At 45.3% G+C, this 18,448-nt stretch overlaps 1 protein-coding gene across 1 annotated transcript in view; it reads left to right on the forward strand.

Moving 5' to 3' along the window:
- Nucleotides 1-11,171, forward strand: part of LOC112076841 (HUWE1-associated protein modifying stress responses) — a gene marked incomplete at its 5' end in the record, with an annotated part of 15,180 nt that extends 4,009 nt beyond the window's left edge. Inside the window, 1 exon segment of the mRNA XM_024143504.2 lies at nucleotides 8,564-11,171. Within this exon segment, the coding sequence (XP_023999272.2) occupies nucleotides 8,564-8,826 (263 nt within the window).
- Between the last annotated feature and the right edge of the window lie 7,277 nt (nucleotides 11,172-18,448).

Consider the following 18,448-nt stretch of genomic DNA (forward strand, 5'->3'; position numbering starts at 1 on the left):
GGCAATAGCTAACAGTAGTGGGACAATCGGGAATGTAGACCCCCCTGCTCACTAAAATAACAATTTCCCTGTCAGTTTGGTTTCTGGGGCCTCCACTTTTAAGCTCCAAACATCTCTTCAATTCTGGGGTGGGTGTTCAGTCATGGCACAAGCAGAGTCAAACGTTTTGCAACGGAAAACAAACAAATAAACAGGAGTTTTCTCTTCTGGTTTGGGACAATGTTTCATTACAGCACAACATAGCAAAACATTTCAGTTTGTCTCTTTCTGGTTTTGGGGCATGTTCATTACAGCACAACGTAGCAAAACATTTCAGTTTGTCTCTCTGGTTTGGGGCATGTTCTTAAGGCACAACGTTAGCAAAAACTTTCAGTCTTTCTCTCTGGTTTGGGGCATATGTTCATTACAGCACAACGTAACAAGAACACTTTCAGCTTGTTTCTCCTCCGTTTAGTGGCAGGGTGAACACCCCCCAGTTCCAGAGGGTGGGGAGGGAGGTGGTGTCTCTGACTGAAATACCTCAGGTGTGAGGATGGAACTGCCCTGGTTGGTTCCGGTGGAGATCAACTTGTCTCGACTTTCAGATGTGAAACAGAGGCTTAAGTTGCAAAAATCATTATTTCCAAATCAGGTAATATGGTGAACACACACCACTGAAACAGATAAGTCACGAGAACACATCAACATACTCAGAAGAAAAAGGGGGGCAGAGGTTAGTGGGAGTAGAAACACAGGTTTATTTTGGCAGGCGAGCGTTTAACCTGTCCCATCTTTTACTTTAAAAAATGCAATTGGAAAGTTTAGGGAGGCATACATTTAGTCACTGTGAACGGTGCCTCATGAAGTTTTTTACCTTCCTATCCGTCTCCACACTCTAATCCTGACTGGAGGGTCAGTACTGGCAACAGTCAGATAGCATCCCAGCATTAAGTAACACGGATCATTCCTGAAGCTGTGCAATACCCCTCAGACAGAAAAAAGCACGGTGTGGTTTTATTTAAATCACCACCACTGCAGCAGAGGTATATGAACGCTGAAACACTGGGGTTAGTGGCGCAAATAGCACCCTATGTCCCTAACATAGTGTACTACTTTGACGCAGAGGTGACCTATAGCAAAACTAGTTGACTTTATCTCGGGAATCAGGGTGGGGATTTTGGGTCATAACATGGCTGCTGAAGAAGTTTGTTCAGACAGAACGGAAACGTATACAATCAAGACATAACAGCCCTCCGACCCACAGCCATAAACTAACCAGGAGACCGCAAGGCTGCTCCTCAAACACCCTGTATAGTGGGCAACATTTAGAAAAGGGCCTATGCTGTAAATATATGTAGGGTGCCATGTAGGGACAGGGTGCTGTGTAAGGGAACTACGGAATGTGGGGGCTATGGTGTAAGGGTAGGGTGCTGTAGAGACCTAGGTGTAGGGACTAGGGTGTCAGAGACTAGGGTGCCGTGTAGGGATAGGGTGTAAGGACTAGGGTGCCATTATTGGGACACAGTCAGGAAATCTCAAGTGAGGGATGTCCTCGCTCTTCATCATCACACGACTGCCATCAATGTCTACTGCAGCAGGAATGATAACTACAAAGCATACGTTTCTAGCAAAAGAAGGCATCTCTCCAACAGTAACCAATCTCTGGCATCAATCATTAATCCTAGTTCACCTGAGTACACGTTTTTCCACGGCCCTGTTTCCTTAGGAAGGGAGGAGGTTGGTGAGGATGGGGGGAGGAGAGAGAGGTGGGGGCGACAAGTGTAGAGGATCTAAGTGGGCTCTCTTTTTTATTTCAAACAGCACAGTGCATTTTCTCCTCAAATGGGGCTTGCAATCAAAAACCTCCTTGAATGCCTTTCTTGTCCTCGCTTCCGTCTCCTCACAGTCACAAGCATTCTAACGGCTGCATTTACACAAGACAGCCCACATCTGTTCCTGTTTGCCCAATTATTGGGGCAAAGAACTATCTGATTGGTCAACAGGCCCAATTAGTGGGAAAAGATTCTGAAATAGGCTAACCTGTGTAGATGCAAGCTACGGGTTTGAAGGAAGGATTATGACAGGTTTCCAACAAGCATGCTTTTCAGTTTAGACAAGTGCTCTCAACTCGGAAGAGGAGCAAGGACATGGAGGAACACCACCCACTCAAAACTAAATGGAAGGCCTCCTTATCCTCGACGCCGGTTCACTCCACAAGCCATACAGCCTTCACGTCTGTCTTTTTGAAGAATCCTCCCCCCTCCCAAAAGGTCTCTTTAACCCTCCCTGGGGTGCCCAGCCCAATAGAATCATCGCGGTTGCGTTTATGGGTGGGGGCAGTCTGTTATGAGTCCGTTGGCACATGGGCGAGCTGCGTTCTCCTGGGGTTATGCGTTCCCAGGTGCAGGCCATCTCACTTGCAGAGATGAAGTGTTCAGGTCCACATCATGGGAGGGACCCCGTGTTAAAACCCACGCGACGCCCACGGAGTCCGGACCACCCCATCGCCAGCCAGCAACCCTCAGCTGGGTGGGAGAGCCTGGGTTACACGGAACGAACACTGATGCTGCCATGCCCCACTTAGAGCCTGGAGAGCGGGACAGATTGGACGGGGGGGGGGTGAGGGTAGGGGGGGAAAGGAAAGAAAAATCACAAGGTGAAACTCAAGTCATCGACACCCTGACTCAGTGAAGAACATGAAATACTAAAGGAAGTCTGGTCTAGGATGGCATTCAGGCCCTGGGGCACATGGTGTACATGTCCCAAATGGCATCATCATTCCCTATAGAAGCACCACTTTGGAGCAGGGTCGATAGGCTCTGGTCAACAAGGTAGTGAAGCTATGAAGGGGCAAGGGATGGGCGAACTGGCGGCCCGCGGGCAGGGATGGGAACGGCGGCCCGCGGGCAGGGATGGGGAAGTGGCGCCGCGGGCAGGGATGGGGAACTGGCGGCCGACGGGCAAGGGAATGGGGAACTGGCGGCCCGCGGCAGGGATGGGGAAACTGGCGGCCCACGGGCAAGGGATGGGGAACTGGCGCCGCGGGCCAGGGATGGGGAACTGGCAGCCCGCGGGCAGGGATGGGGAACTGGCGGCCCGCGGGCAGGGATGGGGACTGGCGGCCCCGGCGGGCAGGGATCGGGGAACTGGTGGCCGCGGGCAGGGATGGGGAACTGGTGGCCCGCGGGCCACAATGGAGGTCCTCGGATCCAAAGTGTAATTTTATTTAAATAAAAAGTTGACTTTTTGGAACTCAGTCGTGGTCTCACAGTAGAATAGTAGAATACACACAAGGTGCATTCAAAATGTGATTGTGCCTCAGCCCGTCTCCTCCTTATGCACTGATTAGTATAGCCCGATGTCACAAACATTCTTTTGGGAATGCAAGCTAGTTTTGCGCTGCTACCTAACAATTGTCATCATGGTCGAATTAACTCATATATATATGAAACTTTTCAATCTCTCCCTGACCCAGTCTGTAATACCTATATGTTTTCAAGCAGACCAACATAATCCTTGAGCCCACCGAATGCCAAGGTAACCTGTCTAAATGATTCTCTAATCGCGCCACCTCATCACTATTGCCTAAGGACCCTGGGACTAATTTCCTCCCTCTGCAATGGATCCTGGACCTTCACCTGATGGGCCGTCCCAGGAGGTGCGAGTGTAGCCAACACATCTGCGCAGCTTGACCTCAACATGGGGCCCCTCAGGAGTGCATGCTTAGGTCCTCCTGTCTCCCGGTACTCTCCTCTGTAACTCTCCTGACAAGGTAAATCTGTTGTTCGCCCTTGAACAAGGGCACTGTTCCTAGGCGCCATTGAAAAATAAGAATTTGTTTCTTAACTGACTGCCTAGTTAAATAAAGGTATAAAATTAAAATAAATACCAGGCCGTGTCAAAAAGGCCTAAAAATTGTTAAATGCTCCAGCCACCCAAGCCATAGTGTTCTCTCTGCTACTCCACAGCAAAACGGTACCCGATGACCAAGTCTTGAACATGCATCAAGACCCTGAACAGCTTCTATCCCAGGCCATACGGCTGCTTAAATAGTTAACCAATAGCTACCCGGCTGGCTAAATAGTTAATACACAAATATAGCTACCCGGCTGCTAAATAGTTAACCAATAGCTACCCGGCTTGCTAATAGTTAACCAATAGCGTCCCCGGTAGCTCAATAGTTAGCCAATTAGCTACCCGGTAGCTAATAGTTACCATAGCTACCGGTGCTAAATAGTTACCAATAGTTACCGGCTGCTAAATAATTAACCAATAAGTACCCGTAGTAAATAGTTAACCAATAGCTACCGCGTAGCTAATAGTTACCAAAGCTACCTGGACTATCTGCATTGACCCTATTTGACTCATCACAATACTTTTGCTGATACTGTTTATTATCTGTCACTTTATTCCTAATTATATGTACATCTCTACCTCAATTACCTCGAACCCCTGCATATCGACTCTGTACTGGTGCCCAGTATACAAAGACAATTTATTTTTCGTCATTGCCAGGGATGTGGGTTCGATTCCACAGGGACCAGTACAAAATAGTTTCAAATGCAAGTCGCTGTGGATAAGAACATCTGCTAAATGACTAAAAACGTCAGATGTGTATTTATTATTACACATTTTATTTTTCTATTATTTCTCTATTAGTTTCTCTCTGCATTGTTGGGGAAGGGCTCGTAAGTCAACATTTCACTGTTAGTCTACACCAGTTGTTGACAATAATTTTGTATTGACTTGGAGCCAAGTTTCAGACCAAGCACATGTCAAAATCCACAAAGAAATCGTTGATTGGCCACAGCATCAACATTTTGTAATGGCCATCTCAGTCACCGGACATGAAACCCATTGAAAACCTGTGGTTTGAATTGAAGCGGGAAGTCCATAATAGCAGACGAAGGATATCAAGGATCTGGAAAGATTCTGTATGGAGGAATGGTCCAACGGTTTCTCCAACACAAAACATATCAAAAAAAGGCTCAGTGTCATTACCCTTACAAGACGAGGTATTGAAAACAGGGGCATAACCATTTTGATCCCCGAGAGAAAACAGTTACTTGTTGAACAAATCTCTTTCTCAGCTCAATTGTATTAGAATAAAATGACACAATACCTGTCAAAAGTTATAGAACACTCATTTCAAGGGTTTTTCTTTATTTTTACTATGTTCTAACATTGTAGAATAGTGAAGACATTGAAACTATGAAATAACACATGGAATCATGTAGTAACCAAAAGCTTTATACAAATCAAAATATATTTTATATATTTCAAATAGCCACCTTTGCTTGATGACAGCTTTTGCACACGCTTGGCATTCTCTCAACAAGCTTCACCGGAATGCTTTTCCAACAGTCTTGAAGGAGTTCCCACATATGCTGAGCATTTGTTGGCTGCTTTTCCTTCACTCTGCGGTCCGACTCCTCCCAAACCATCTCAATTGGGTTGAGGTCAGGGGATTGTGGAGGGCAGGTCATCTGATGCAGCACTCCATCACTCTCCTTCTTGGTCAAATAGCCCTTACACAGCCTGGAGGTGTGTTGGGTCATTGTCCTGTTGAAAAACAAATGATAGTCCTACTAAGCGCAAACCAGATGGGATGGCGTATCGCTGCAGAATGCTGTGGTTGCCATGCTGATTAAGTGTGCCTTGAATTCTAAATAAAATCACAGACAACGTCACCAGCAAAGCACTCCCCACACCATCTCCATGCTTTACGGTTGGAAATACACATACGGAGATCATCCGTTCACCACACAGCAAACACAAAGACATGGCGGTTGGAACAAAAAATCTCCAATTGGACTCCAGACCAAAGGACAAATTTCCACTAGTCTAATGTCCATTGCTCGTGTTTCTTTGCCCAAGCAAGTCTCTTCTTATTGATGCCCTTTAGTAGTGGTTTCTTTGCAACAATTTGACAATGGAGGCTGATTCACAGTCTCCTCTGAACAGTTGATGTTGAGATGCATCTGTTATTTGGACTCTGTGAAGCATTAATTTGGGCTGCAATGTCTGAGGCTGGTAACTCTAATGATTTATCCTCTGCAGCAGAGGTAACTCTGGTCTTCCTTTCGGGTGGCGGTCCTCATGAGAGCCAGTTTCATCATAGAGCTTGATGGTTTTTGCAAAAAAACTTGAAGAAACTTTCAAAGTACTTGACATTTCCCATATTGACTGACCTTCATGTCTTAAAGTAATGATGGCCTGTTGTTTCTCTTTGCTTATTTGAGCTGTTCTTGACATAATATGGACTTGGTCTTTTACCAAATATCTTCTGTATACCACCCCTACCTTGTCACAAAACAAATGATTGGCTCAAATGCATTAAGGGAAGAAATTCCACAAATGTACTTGTAGGCACACCTGTTAATTGAAATGCATTCCAGGTGACTACCTCATGAAGCTGTTGAGAGAATGCCAAGAGTGTGTAAAGCTGTCATCAAGGCAAAGGGTGGCTATTTCAAGAACTCAAATATAAAATATATTTTGATTTGTTTAACACTTAATTCCTTAATGTGTATTTTCATAGTTTGATATCTTCACTATTATTCTACAATGTAGAAAATAGTAAAAATAGAGAAAACCCTTGAAGAGTAGGCGTTCTAAAACTTTTGACCGGTAGTGTAACTTCCCCATTTTTTTAAACCATAAAATATAGCTCAATACTCAAATTGTTGATTTTATACAGTCATTTTTGCCCACCTTTAACAAGGCACTGTAACACTTGTATTTTTTTTTTAAAGGCCATTCTACCATACCATATGCGACTCGAAATTGAGCTCAGGTGCATCCTGTTTCCATTGATCATCCGTGAGATGTTTCTATAACTTGATTCGAGTCCACCTGTGGTAAATTCAATTGATTGGACATGATTTGGAAAGGCACACACCTGTCTATATAAGGTCCTACAGTTGATAGTGAATGTCAGAGCAAAAACCAAGCCATGGAATTAACCTTAGAGCTCCAAGACAGGATTGTGTCAAGGCACAGATCTGGTTAAGGCTACCAAAAAAATGTCTGCAGCATTGAAGGTCCCCAAGAACACAGTGGCCTCTTAACTTATTCCATTTTGAAACCACCAAGACTCTCTTCCTAGAGCTGGCCGCCCGGCCAAACTGAGCATTCGGGGGAGAAGGGCCTTGGTCAGGGTGGTAGCCAAGAATCTGCTGGTCACTCTGACAGAGTTCCTCTGTGGAGATGGGAGAAGAAGGACAACCATCTCTGCAGCACTCCTCCAATTAGGCCTTTATGATAGAGTGGTCAGACAGAAGCCACTCCTCAGTAAAACTGCTTGGAGTTTGCCAAAAAGGTACCTAAAGACTCTGACCATGAGAAACAAGATTCTCTGGTCTGCTAATACCCAGATTGAAATCTTTGGCCTGAATGACAAGCTTCCCGTCTGGGGGAAAACCTGGTACCATCCCCACGGTGAAGCGTGGTTGCAGCATCATGCTGTGGGGATGTTTTTCAGCAGCAGGGACCGGGAGACTAGTCAAGATCGAGGGAAAGATGAACAAAGCAGAGATCTTTAATGAAAACTTGCTCCAGAGCGCTCAGGACCTCCGACTGGGGCGAAGGTTCACCTTCCAACAGGACAACAACCGTAAGCACACAGCCAACGCAGGAGTGGCTTTGGGAAAAGTGTCAGTGTCCTTGAGTGGCCCAGCCAGAGCCTGGACTTGAACCCAATCGAACATCTCTGGAGGATCAGCGTTGGTCATTCAGAGGCAGAGTCCTACACTGCACCCTATTCCCTACATCAGGGAGGGGCAACTTCGATGGGGTGGGGGCCAAAACGAATCTGAACTAGTCACGAGGGGCCGCAGTTTCTCGCGAGTCTCCGTACCCACATCAATACCCCTACACACACACATTGTGAAGCCCCAACACTTTTGGGCCCCGCTTTTGCAGCAAGACAATCTGTTACATTTAAATATTTTGTACAATACAGTCTTTACCATATGTGGATGTAGAAAATTATGCTGTTATTTACATTTTATGTCATTCTACACATTTTGCCAATATGGGTTCATTATATATGAGTAATTCGACCATGATGACAAGTTTAGGTAGCAGGCCGCACAAACTAGCTTTGCAATCCCAAAATGTTTTGTTGACATCGGCTATTACTATCAGTGCATAAGGAGAGGACGGCTGAGGCCAATCACATTTGAAATTGCCCTTGGTTGTATATCTTACTATCTTACTTATAGGGACACCGATGATTCCAAAAGAACTTTTTTATTTAAATAAATAACACTTTTGATCCGAGGACCTCATGTGGCCCGCGGGCCGCCAGTTCCCCATCCCTGCCCTTCATAGCTCACTACCTTGTTGACCAGAGCCCTATGGACCCTGCTCCAAAGTGGTGCTTCTATAGGGAATATGATGCCATTTGGGGATGTACCATTGTGCCCCAGGGCCTGAATGCATCCTAGACAGACTTCCTTGGTATTTCATGTCTTCACTGAGTCAGGGTTCGATGACTGAGTTTGACCTTGTGTTTATCTTTCCTTCTCCCCTCCCTACCTCACCCACCTCACCCCCCCCCTCTAATCTGTCCTCTCTCCAGGTCTAAGTGGGGCTATGGCCAGCATCAGTGTTCGTTCCGGTACCCCAGGCTCTCCCACCCACGTGGGGGGTGCTGCTGGCGGTGGGGGTGGGTCGACTCCGGTGGGGCGTCGGCGTAACGGTCTCCATGATGTGGACCTGAACACTTTCATCTCTGAGGAGATGGCCCTGCACCTGGACGCTAACCCCAGGAAACGCAGCTCCGCCCAGTGCAACGACGTCATAACAGACTCCCCCACCCATAAACGCAACCGGATGATCTGATTGGGCTGGCACCCCAGGGAGGGTTAAGAGACCTTTGTGGGAGGGGAGGGGAGGGGAGGGGGGGGAGTTCTTCAAACAGACAGACTGAAGGCTGTATGGCTGTGGAGTGAACCGGCGTTGAGGAGTAAGGAGGCCTTCCATTTAGTTGAGTGGGTGGTGTGCTCCTGTCCTTGTCTCCTTTCCTAGTTGAGAGCACTTGTCTAAACTGAAAGCATGCTTGTTGGAAACCTGTCATCAATCCTTCCTAAACCCGTTAGGCTGCATCTACACAGGTAGCCTAATTCAGATCTTTTTCCACTAATTGGGMCTTTTGACCAATCAGATCAGTTCTTTTCCCAATAATTGGGCAACAGAACAGAATTGGGCTGTCTTTGTAAATGCAGCCTTAGTGCTTGTGACTGTGAGGAACGGAAGCGAGGACAGAAAGGCATCAAGGAGGTTGTGATGCAGCCCCCTTTGAGGAGAAATGCACTGTGCTGATTTGAAATAAAAAAGAAGCCACTTGATCCTCTACACTTGTCGCCCCACCTCTCTCTCCTCCCCCCATCCTCACCCCTCCTCCCTTCCTAAGGAAACGAGGGCCGTGGAAAACGGTGTACTCAGTGAACTAGATAATGATTGATGCCAGAAGTGGTTCTGTTGGGGAGATGCCTTCTTTGCTAGAACTTATTGCTTTGTGTTAGTCATCCTGCTCAGTGGACATTGATGCAGTCTGTGATGATGAAGAGGAGGACATCCCTCACTTGAGATTTCCTGACTGTGTCCCAATGGCACCCTAGTCCTACACCCTAGTCCCTACACGGCACCCTAGTCTCTACACCCTAGTCCCTACACCCTAGTCTCTACACACGCACCTAGCCCCTACACCATAGCCCCCACATCCTAGTCCCTACACAGCACCCTAGTCCCTACATGGCACCTACTATATATATTACAGCATAGGGCCCTTTTCTAAAGTGTTGCACTATACAGGTGTTTGGGAGCAGCCTTGCTGTCTCTGTGTCTAGTTTGATGGCTGTGGGGTCTGAGGGCTGTTGATGTTTGATTGTATACGTTTCCTTTCTGTCTGACAACTTCTTCAGCAGCCATGTTAGTGACCCAAAATCCCACCCTATTCCCTAGATAAAGTCAACTAGTTTTTGCCTATAGGTCACTCTGGTCAAAGTAGTACACTATGTAGGGAATAGGGTGCTATTTTGCTGCACTAACCCAGTGTTCAGGTTCATATACCTCTGCTGCAGTTGGTTGATTTATACACCACCTTGCTTTTTCTGTTGAGGGGTATTTCACAGTTCAGGAATGATCCGTGTTACTTAATGCTGGGATGCTATCTGACTGTTGCCAGACTGACCTCCAGTCAGTGATGTAGTGTGGAGACGGATAGGAAGGTAAAAACTATGAGCACCGTTCACAGTGACTAAATGTAATGCTCTCTAAACTTTCAATGCATTTTTTTAAATGTAAAAGATGGGACAGGTAAACGCTCCCGCAAATAACCTGTGTTTCTACTCACTACACCTCTGCCCCCCTTTTTCTTCTGAGTATGTTGATGTTTTCTGAGTATTCTGTTCAGTGTGGTTGTGTGTTCACCATATTACCTGATTGGAATAATGATTTTTGCACTTAAGCCTCTTTTTCACATCTAAAGTCATGCAAGTTGATCTTCCACCGGAACCAACCAGGCAGTCCATCCTCCACCTTGAGGTATTCAGTCAGACACCACCTTCACCTCCCCACCCTCTGGAACTGGGGGGGTTCACCTGCCACTAACGGAGGAAAACAAGCTGAAATGTTTTGCTACGTTGTGCTGTAATGAACATGCCCCAAACCAGAAGAGAAAGACTGAAATGTTTTGCTACGTTGTGCTGTAATGAACATGCCCCAAACCAGAAGAGACAAACTGAAATGTTTTGTTACGTTGTGCTGTAATGAACATGCCCCAAACCAGAAGAGACAAACTGAAATGTTTTGCTATGTTGTGCTGTAATGAACATGTCCCAAACCAGAAGAGAAACTCCTGTTTAGTTTTTTTTCCCGTTGCAAAACGTTTTGCTCTGCTGTGCCATACTGAACACCACCCCAGATTAAGAGATGTGGTTGGAGCTAAAGTGGAGGCCCCAGAAACAAACTGACAGAATGTTATTTTAGTGAGCGAGGGGGTCTACATCCCGATGTCCACACTACTGTTTAGTATGCCGTATGAATGGCCAATCCAGTGCACTGCTCCATACTAAGTGATATTGTGACGTAGTCTGTCTTCTAATGGGTGTTCATTATTGACTTGTGTTGATGTGAAAAGATGCAGTTGCCTGACTATTAAAGCTGAAAGGGATAGTTTACCTGAATTATTAGAAAATGATGTTGGTTTCTTACCCTGTATGGACATGGAATACAGTGATCCATGCTTTGGTTTTTGTTTACAAAACTTAATTGGTGCTGTACCCGTTTCCAGTTGATAAACAGGGAGGGTTTGGGTTGTGGAGGTAAATAAACCGGGAGGGTTTGGGTTGTGGGGGTAAATAAACCGGGAGGGTTTGGGTTGGGGGTAAATAAATCTCCCGCTGCCCTTTAATATGTCACTCGTTGTTTCAAGCCACACCCCGGGACACCCGCCGAACACCAAACCACACCCCGGGACACCCGCGAACGCCAAGACACACCCCGGGACACCCGCCGAACGCCAAGACACACCCCGGGACACCCGCCGAACACCAAACACACCCGGACACCGCCGAACGCCAGACACCACCCCGGGACACCGCCGAACGCAGTAAACATATCTGTCTGTTAAAGAACGTTTTGGAAAAACGTGTCGTACAGTACAAACCGTTCCACAACTTAGAAAACGTTCAAGCGAACTGAACGCACCCCTGGCTGTGGTCTCCAAATGCTAACTTTGTAGCATTATTGTCCAAACCCAATGCAACCAAGTCATTATCCCTGATATCCCTCACATTTCATGTCAGACTGATTTTGTAATTTGTGTGAACTTCCCTTATGTGACACAGATTGAGGTTGTTCCTAAGCTCTGATCTAGGATCAGCTAACATGAACCCGTTTTAACCCTGATACAGAGCTCTACAGTGCCACCATTTTACTCTCGTACGCACCTAAATATGTTGCTGTGACACCATTTTACTCTCATACGCACCTAAATATGTTGCTGTGACACCATTTACTCTCGTACGCACCTAAATATGTTGCTGTGACACATTTTACTCTCGTACGCACCTAAATATGTTGCTGTGACACCATTTTACTCTCATACGCACCTAAATATGTGCTGTGACACCATTTTATCTCTATGCACCTAAATATGTTGCTGTGACACCATTTTACTCTCGTACGCACCTAAATATGTTGCTGTGACACCATTTTACTCTCGTACGCACTAAATATGTTGCTGTGACCATTTTTACTCTCGTCGCACCTAAATATGTTGCTGTGACACCATTTTACTCTCATACGCACCTAAATATGTTGCAGTGCCACCATTTTACTCTCATACGCACCTAAATATGTTGCTGTGACACCATTTACTCTCGTACGCACCTAAATATGTTGCAGTGACACCATTTTACTCTCATACGCACCTAAAGTTGGCTGTGACACCATTTTACTCTCATACGCACCTAAATATGTTGCAGTGACACCATTTTACTCTCGTACGCACCTAAATATGTTGCTGTGACACCATTTTACTCTCATACGCACCTAAATATGTTGCTGTGACACCATTTTACTCTCATACGCACCTAAATATGTTGCTGTGACACCATTTACTCTCATACGCACCTAAATATGTTGCTGTGACACCATTTTACTCTCATACGCACCTAAATATGTTGCAGTGACACCATTTTACTCGTCCGCACCTAAATATGTTGCTGTGACACCATTTTACTCTCATACGCACCTAAATATGTTGCTGTGACACCATTTTACTCTCATACGCACCTAAATATGTTGCTGTGACACCATTTTACTCTCGTACGCACCTAATGTTGCGTGACACCATTTTACTCTCATACGCACCTAAATATGTTGCAGTGACACCATTTTACTTCTCTACGCACCTAAATATGTTGCTGTGCCACATTTTACTCTCGTACGCACCTAAATATGTTGCGTGCCACCATTTTACTCTCATACGCACCTAAATTGTTGCTGTGACACCATTTTACTCTCATACGCACCTAAATATGCTTGCAGTGACACCATTTACTCTCAGTACGCACCTAAATATGTTGCATGTTGACCACCATTTTTACTCTCATACGCACCTAAATATGTTGCTGTGACACCATTTTCTCTCATACGACCTTTTTGCACAAGGTTATCTGTGAATCAACTCGGTGGAATTCCCAGTTAGTGGACTGAGTGTTTTCCTCAGGTTTTCTATACATGTTTCTCTCTTCGTCGGGAGGGTGTACAAACCCCAACTGAATTGAGAGGCTCGGATGCCATGTGGATTTTGTTGCCGTCTTACAGCCACTGGGGATGACGCAAAATAAATTGTTGACTTTGCTTGAGGTTCTGGTGTTTGTGCTCAGTGGACAAAAGCAATAGCGGTCCTGTATGCTCAGTTGATAAAACCATGACGCCTTGTAACGCCAGGATTGTGGGTTCAATTCCGAAGCGCCACCCCATTGTAAACGTATGCACGCACGACTGTGAGTCGCTTGGATAAAAGCGTCTGCAGATAGCTTACTTCGTTTTTTTCTTTGTTTTTTTAAAGGGCCATTTTGTGGACATGTGTTTCCACCTCTGATCTTACTACGATTGGCTGTATGAGGTGATTGACGTGTTGTTGGTCTGTTACAGGGGAGCCGGAACAGCAGCAGGTCCTCACGTTCCACAGTGTGGAGATGATGCCGCCTGATAAGACCAGCAGCAAGGCTTAGCTTCTCTCCCGATGACCCACAGGTACATAGTATGGGTGGCAGGTAGCCAGCGGGTTAGAGCACTGGTCCATATACCAAAAAGGTAGCTAGTTCAATCCCCGAGGGCGACAATAGGTGCAAAAATCTGCCCTGTGAGCAGGGCCTTAACCGCTAATTGCTCCAGGGATCACCGATTGGATGAATGGCGACCCTGGCCGTGACCCACGTCCTGAAGGGGAGTTGGGAATGCACAAAAGACAGGGTCGATTGTTCTGTTGAAGGACTTCTGTGTCTACTTGATAACTGTGGTGGCTCCAGTGGACTCGGCTTACACCGAGTCCACTACTGTCCACGTCAGAGCAACAAAAAACCATTGAGTTCTTCGCTTCTCCTGCCCGATACCAACGGCTCAGACAACTCATTCCCATGGCACTATCTCACTCTGGACACCAGCTGAGGTGGGGAATCATTTTCATACGGACCTCCCTGTCCTGTCCTGCAATGTTAAGCATATTTTATACCACGATACATTTGGTCCACTCCCATCCCATTCAACTGTTGTGTGGACCTGGTACAAATAAACAATATGGTGTTACAGTGATCTCTGATTTTTTTTGTGTGTGTGTTTTGATTTGCTTTTCGTTTTAATTGAAACTGTTTGATGTTTTCCCACTCAAAGATGATTTCAAGAGACACTGCAAATTGAACTAATTCAATTAGGGCAGGATAACCTCTGAGAAAATTATTTGCTATCGAATAAAGACGAATGTCTGTATAATATATCACTTTGCACGGCGGTAGATATTTTTGTTATATTTTAAACAAAGCTCTGATGAATCTTGATAAACTCTAAAAAATGTATTTATATCATCTAACTGGATTATGCTCCAATCAATTAATCGCATGGTTTATTTCAGCCCCTCGCTCCTTGCCCAAACTCCAAAAGGTCCATGGCGTGTGTTTGAGCACGCACTGAAAAATGGCCCAGGAGTACCTAAAAGTGCAGACAAGAAATCGCCTTGCTGATCCAGAGAAGGTAAATGTGAACTTTACTGTACCTCTCCATCTTGTTAGGGCAAGTGTTAGCACCACCCAAAGGGCTGAGTGTAAGCGCTGTTCTTGTCATTCTGTTAGCGTTCAGTTTATTAACTCTAGTCCTATACTGTTAGGCCCTGCGATTGTGACCAGTACCATCTGTGGCGATCCAAGCAGACAAATGTCTCCTCGTTTAAGGGGTGGGCTGTCTTGTGACTAACAGAACAAGCAGCTCCAATCAGATTGTGAAACATTGTTTAGACCTTGGCATATGACTGCTGACTGTGGCAGAGGTCCACCCAAAGGCAATTACTAATTTAGAGCCATTGAAATTCAAACAGCCTGCTAAGCTGTTGCAAGTCGAGCGTAGTGGAACAAACTGGCTGTGGAGAAAGAGCTAAATCTGCCTATTCAGTAGCCATGGACTTTAGCAAGGAATACCACATTTGTGGAATCAGCGTTTTCTCACAGAGAAGCGAATTGAGTGCTTGTGCTTCGTCATCCACCGCCTAAGCTGTGCGAATGGCATGTGATGCTATTCCCTGTTCAAGCCACAGAGGTATATTCACAGTTGTCTTAATCACATTTTTTATTATTACTAAAGGTGCGATATTGCAGAAATTGCGCCGCCATTTCTTGGTTGTTAAAATTGTAATAATCTCGCCCTAATTTCAGTTTGTGCATAACAAGCAATGGATAGTGCTAGAGCTGTGATTTGCTCAACTGGGGGTCCGGAGGATTTTTAAAGGGTCGCGGGACTTGTTGCAAGAATAATAAAAATGAAATAAAAATAACATTATTGTTGAAAGGACGGCTGCACCGCTTATTGTTGCTGACTTTACCACATGCAGTGCGTCCGCAGTGGGTTGAAAATGGCTAGCTACATTTGCTTGAAGTTGTGTTCACGCTGCACTCAACTCACTGAACCAATACAATAAATTCTCCCCCACACACACACACAACCACACTGGTCCTATGAACTCGACAGATTCTTGACAACCACACACACACAAACATTCGTTCAATCTGCAAAATACATCTGCAAAATAATGTGTATGTTGACCACATAAAGATTTAATTTGACACACTGATCCAATAAAAATGTCATTTCTGCAACATCTGTTTTAAAGTTTGACACGTCAATCAGATAATACAGATCTTCTCTTCTGACAGCTAGCTTGAATTGACAGCTACGATGCAGAGGTGTTGCTGGCAGGCATTGCACGTTGTGGATAGTTGTGCTGTCATTTAACTCATGTAGCCTAGCTGTCACGAGTAAAATCATGGAACCAGTTTTTAAAACGGTGCAGCTCCCTATTCATTCTATTGCTGGCTCACCACGTCAACAACAAGGCATGACAACCCGTCCCTATCAAGAAGTAAAAATACCACCCGACTTCATCACAATATAGTTTTATATAGAGAGACCGTGAAACCCAAATGAAAAGGCATCAAGCATCCAAGCCACAAAGACAAGCAACAGCTGACTTTTTTTTTGGTCATATATCTGGAGCCTCACAAGATTCATTGAAGAACGTTCTGCACGATACAAGAAAAGCACTTTGTGCATCACACCTTGTGGCCCAGCCGTATTGCTAAGTGCAAAAAAAAACACACCAGCGCAGAGGATCTACTCCCTGCTGCGATTGATAAAAATGCACTGAAAGTCTTGGGAGAGTCAGCCGCAACCATACTTGAAAACTATACCCTATCAATGACACTATGAGGAGGAGGAATCCAGGACTGTCTGGGGACAAACGTGCCAGAACAGTCAGAGGCTGCCATCAGTGCAATGTCCATTCACGCACTGCAGCTTGATGAATTCACAGATGTGGCTAACCGTGGGCAATTCTAATGGGCTATGGTCAGACTACGTCTGGATAGATAAACTTCGAAGCAGTTCCTTTTTAGTGCCGATTTGCCCAACCACCACCACTCCAGAGCTATCTTTAGCACAATCGATATGTTCCGGGCTCCGTGGACTTTGCTGGGATGGGTGTGTCGGTGTGACCACAGAATGGGCGCAAGCTGCCATGACGGGGGACAGCACTCTGGAAGTAGTACAAGCGGATCCTGAAGAGAGCACCGAGTGCGACGTGAAACCACTGCTTCCTACACAGGGAGGCTTTGGCAGCGAAGGAACATCATGCCTGAGCTTCCACGCCCTTCTCCACAATGTGAGCGAAATGCGGTTGTTCCAGGTCTTCTGCAGAAGGATTATGGCAGGCACGTCGCCAGCTTTATCATGGCAGAGGTCCACTGTGTTTCCAGGGAAATTGCTGGTTCGCTTTTATTGAGTTCGAACATTTCGATTGTGAGGAATGGCTCTCGCAAGTGCTACCTGGGCAGATGATTTTTAATCCATCATGAATTCGCTCAATGTGTCAATGGCAAGGGAGGGGTCACAATCGAGTTGAACAGAGCGGACCAAATGTGGATGGCTTCTCAGATGAAGCTTACCGTTTGGCAAATCTATTTCTGAATGGAGATTGACATGTTTCCCGATGCTGATGTTTCGAGATTCAGAATCTGAATCAACGATACGCACCGCGACACACTGAACAAAATAAATCGTAAACAGCATCTTGTCAAGCTGCAGGGAAAGTTTTGTGACGTACTTCGCGGGGGAGACAGGAGACTAGACGAACTGCGCCCGGACCCTTTTGAGTGGAGATGGGAAGCGTCACGTTGCCAAGTAATGAAGAGGATCTGCTGGTGGAAGCTGTTCATTTGATCGAGGACTGAGCAGCACTTCCCGGAAATGACACTGCCATAGTTTCTTGCTGCAGGAATGGTAGAGTATCCTGCTCTCAGCAGTCATGAATCATGCTACGCGTTTCGCACTACGTATCGTGTTGAAAAGTGGCCTTACTTGCTATGGCCTGTGCTGGAAAACTAAAAGCAGAAACTAACTGGACAGCCAGCATGACCTCCGAGTTTTCCCTGTCAACCATCACCCCAAACTTCAGTGAACTTTACTCAAACTAAAAGAAACGCCCCCAGCTTCCCACTGATAGGCCACACACGCGTAAAAAAACAAGCTTAAGGAGTTATTGTTCATGTAATTATTCTTAACATTCATATACTTACTTTATTTAAATGAGTAAAAAACATACACCTTTAAAAATAAATTCAAAGTGTGGAAACTATTCAAGATGGTAATGATAATAAAGAATTCCTAATGTTGTTGTTCAACTATTGTTAAAAACTGGTTGGTTCACTGAGTCTGGATCAATGTATATACGATCCCACTCCTGAACTGGTCGCCTAATTAAATGGCTTATTCTCTGAATTGATAATACATGTGTTCTCAGTTAATATGGCTGTCTAATGACTTTCTTTAAATAACATCATTGGATCTATTTTGGCAAAGTGAAACCTGCCCAGAAAGGGCGCTGCAAGTACAACATTACAAAATGTAATCATCAAACAGTCCATAATATTGGGTTGTGACTGTCAAATGTGTCCCCAGGACAAACGCAGTTGAAACAACCACTGTGTAGAGAATCATTGTTCCTCTAAACGCTGTGAAATATCTTTTCATTAAACCGAAAAAGATTGTATTTGTCAGCTGTTTGAAGCTGGTTTACAAAACCAAAAGTAGGATGACACAAAAACAAATCTTTAAAGAAAGTATGAAGCATAGAAAAGGGGCACATAGCCCCTGTTCCCCCGGTATCTGTTCTAACTGCCTTGGTCAAGGG

Source organism: Salvelinus sp. IW2-2015, unplaced genomic scaffold (assembly GCF_002910315.2).
Source record: "Salvelinus sp. IW2-2015 unplaced genomic scaffold, ASM291031v2 Un_scaffold4079, whole genome shotgun sequence".
NCBI classification, from domain to species: Eukaryota; Metazoa; Chordata; class Actinopteri; order Salmoniformes; family Salmonidae; genus Salvelinus; species Salvelinus sp. IW2-2015.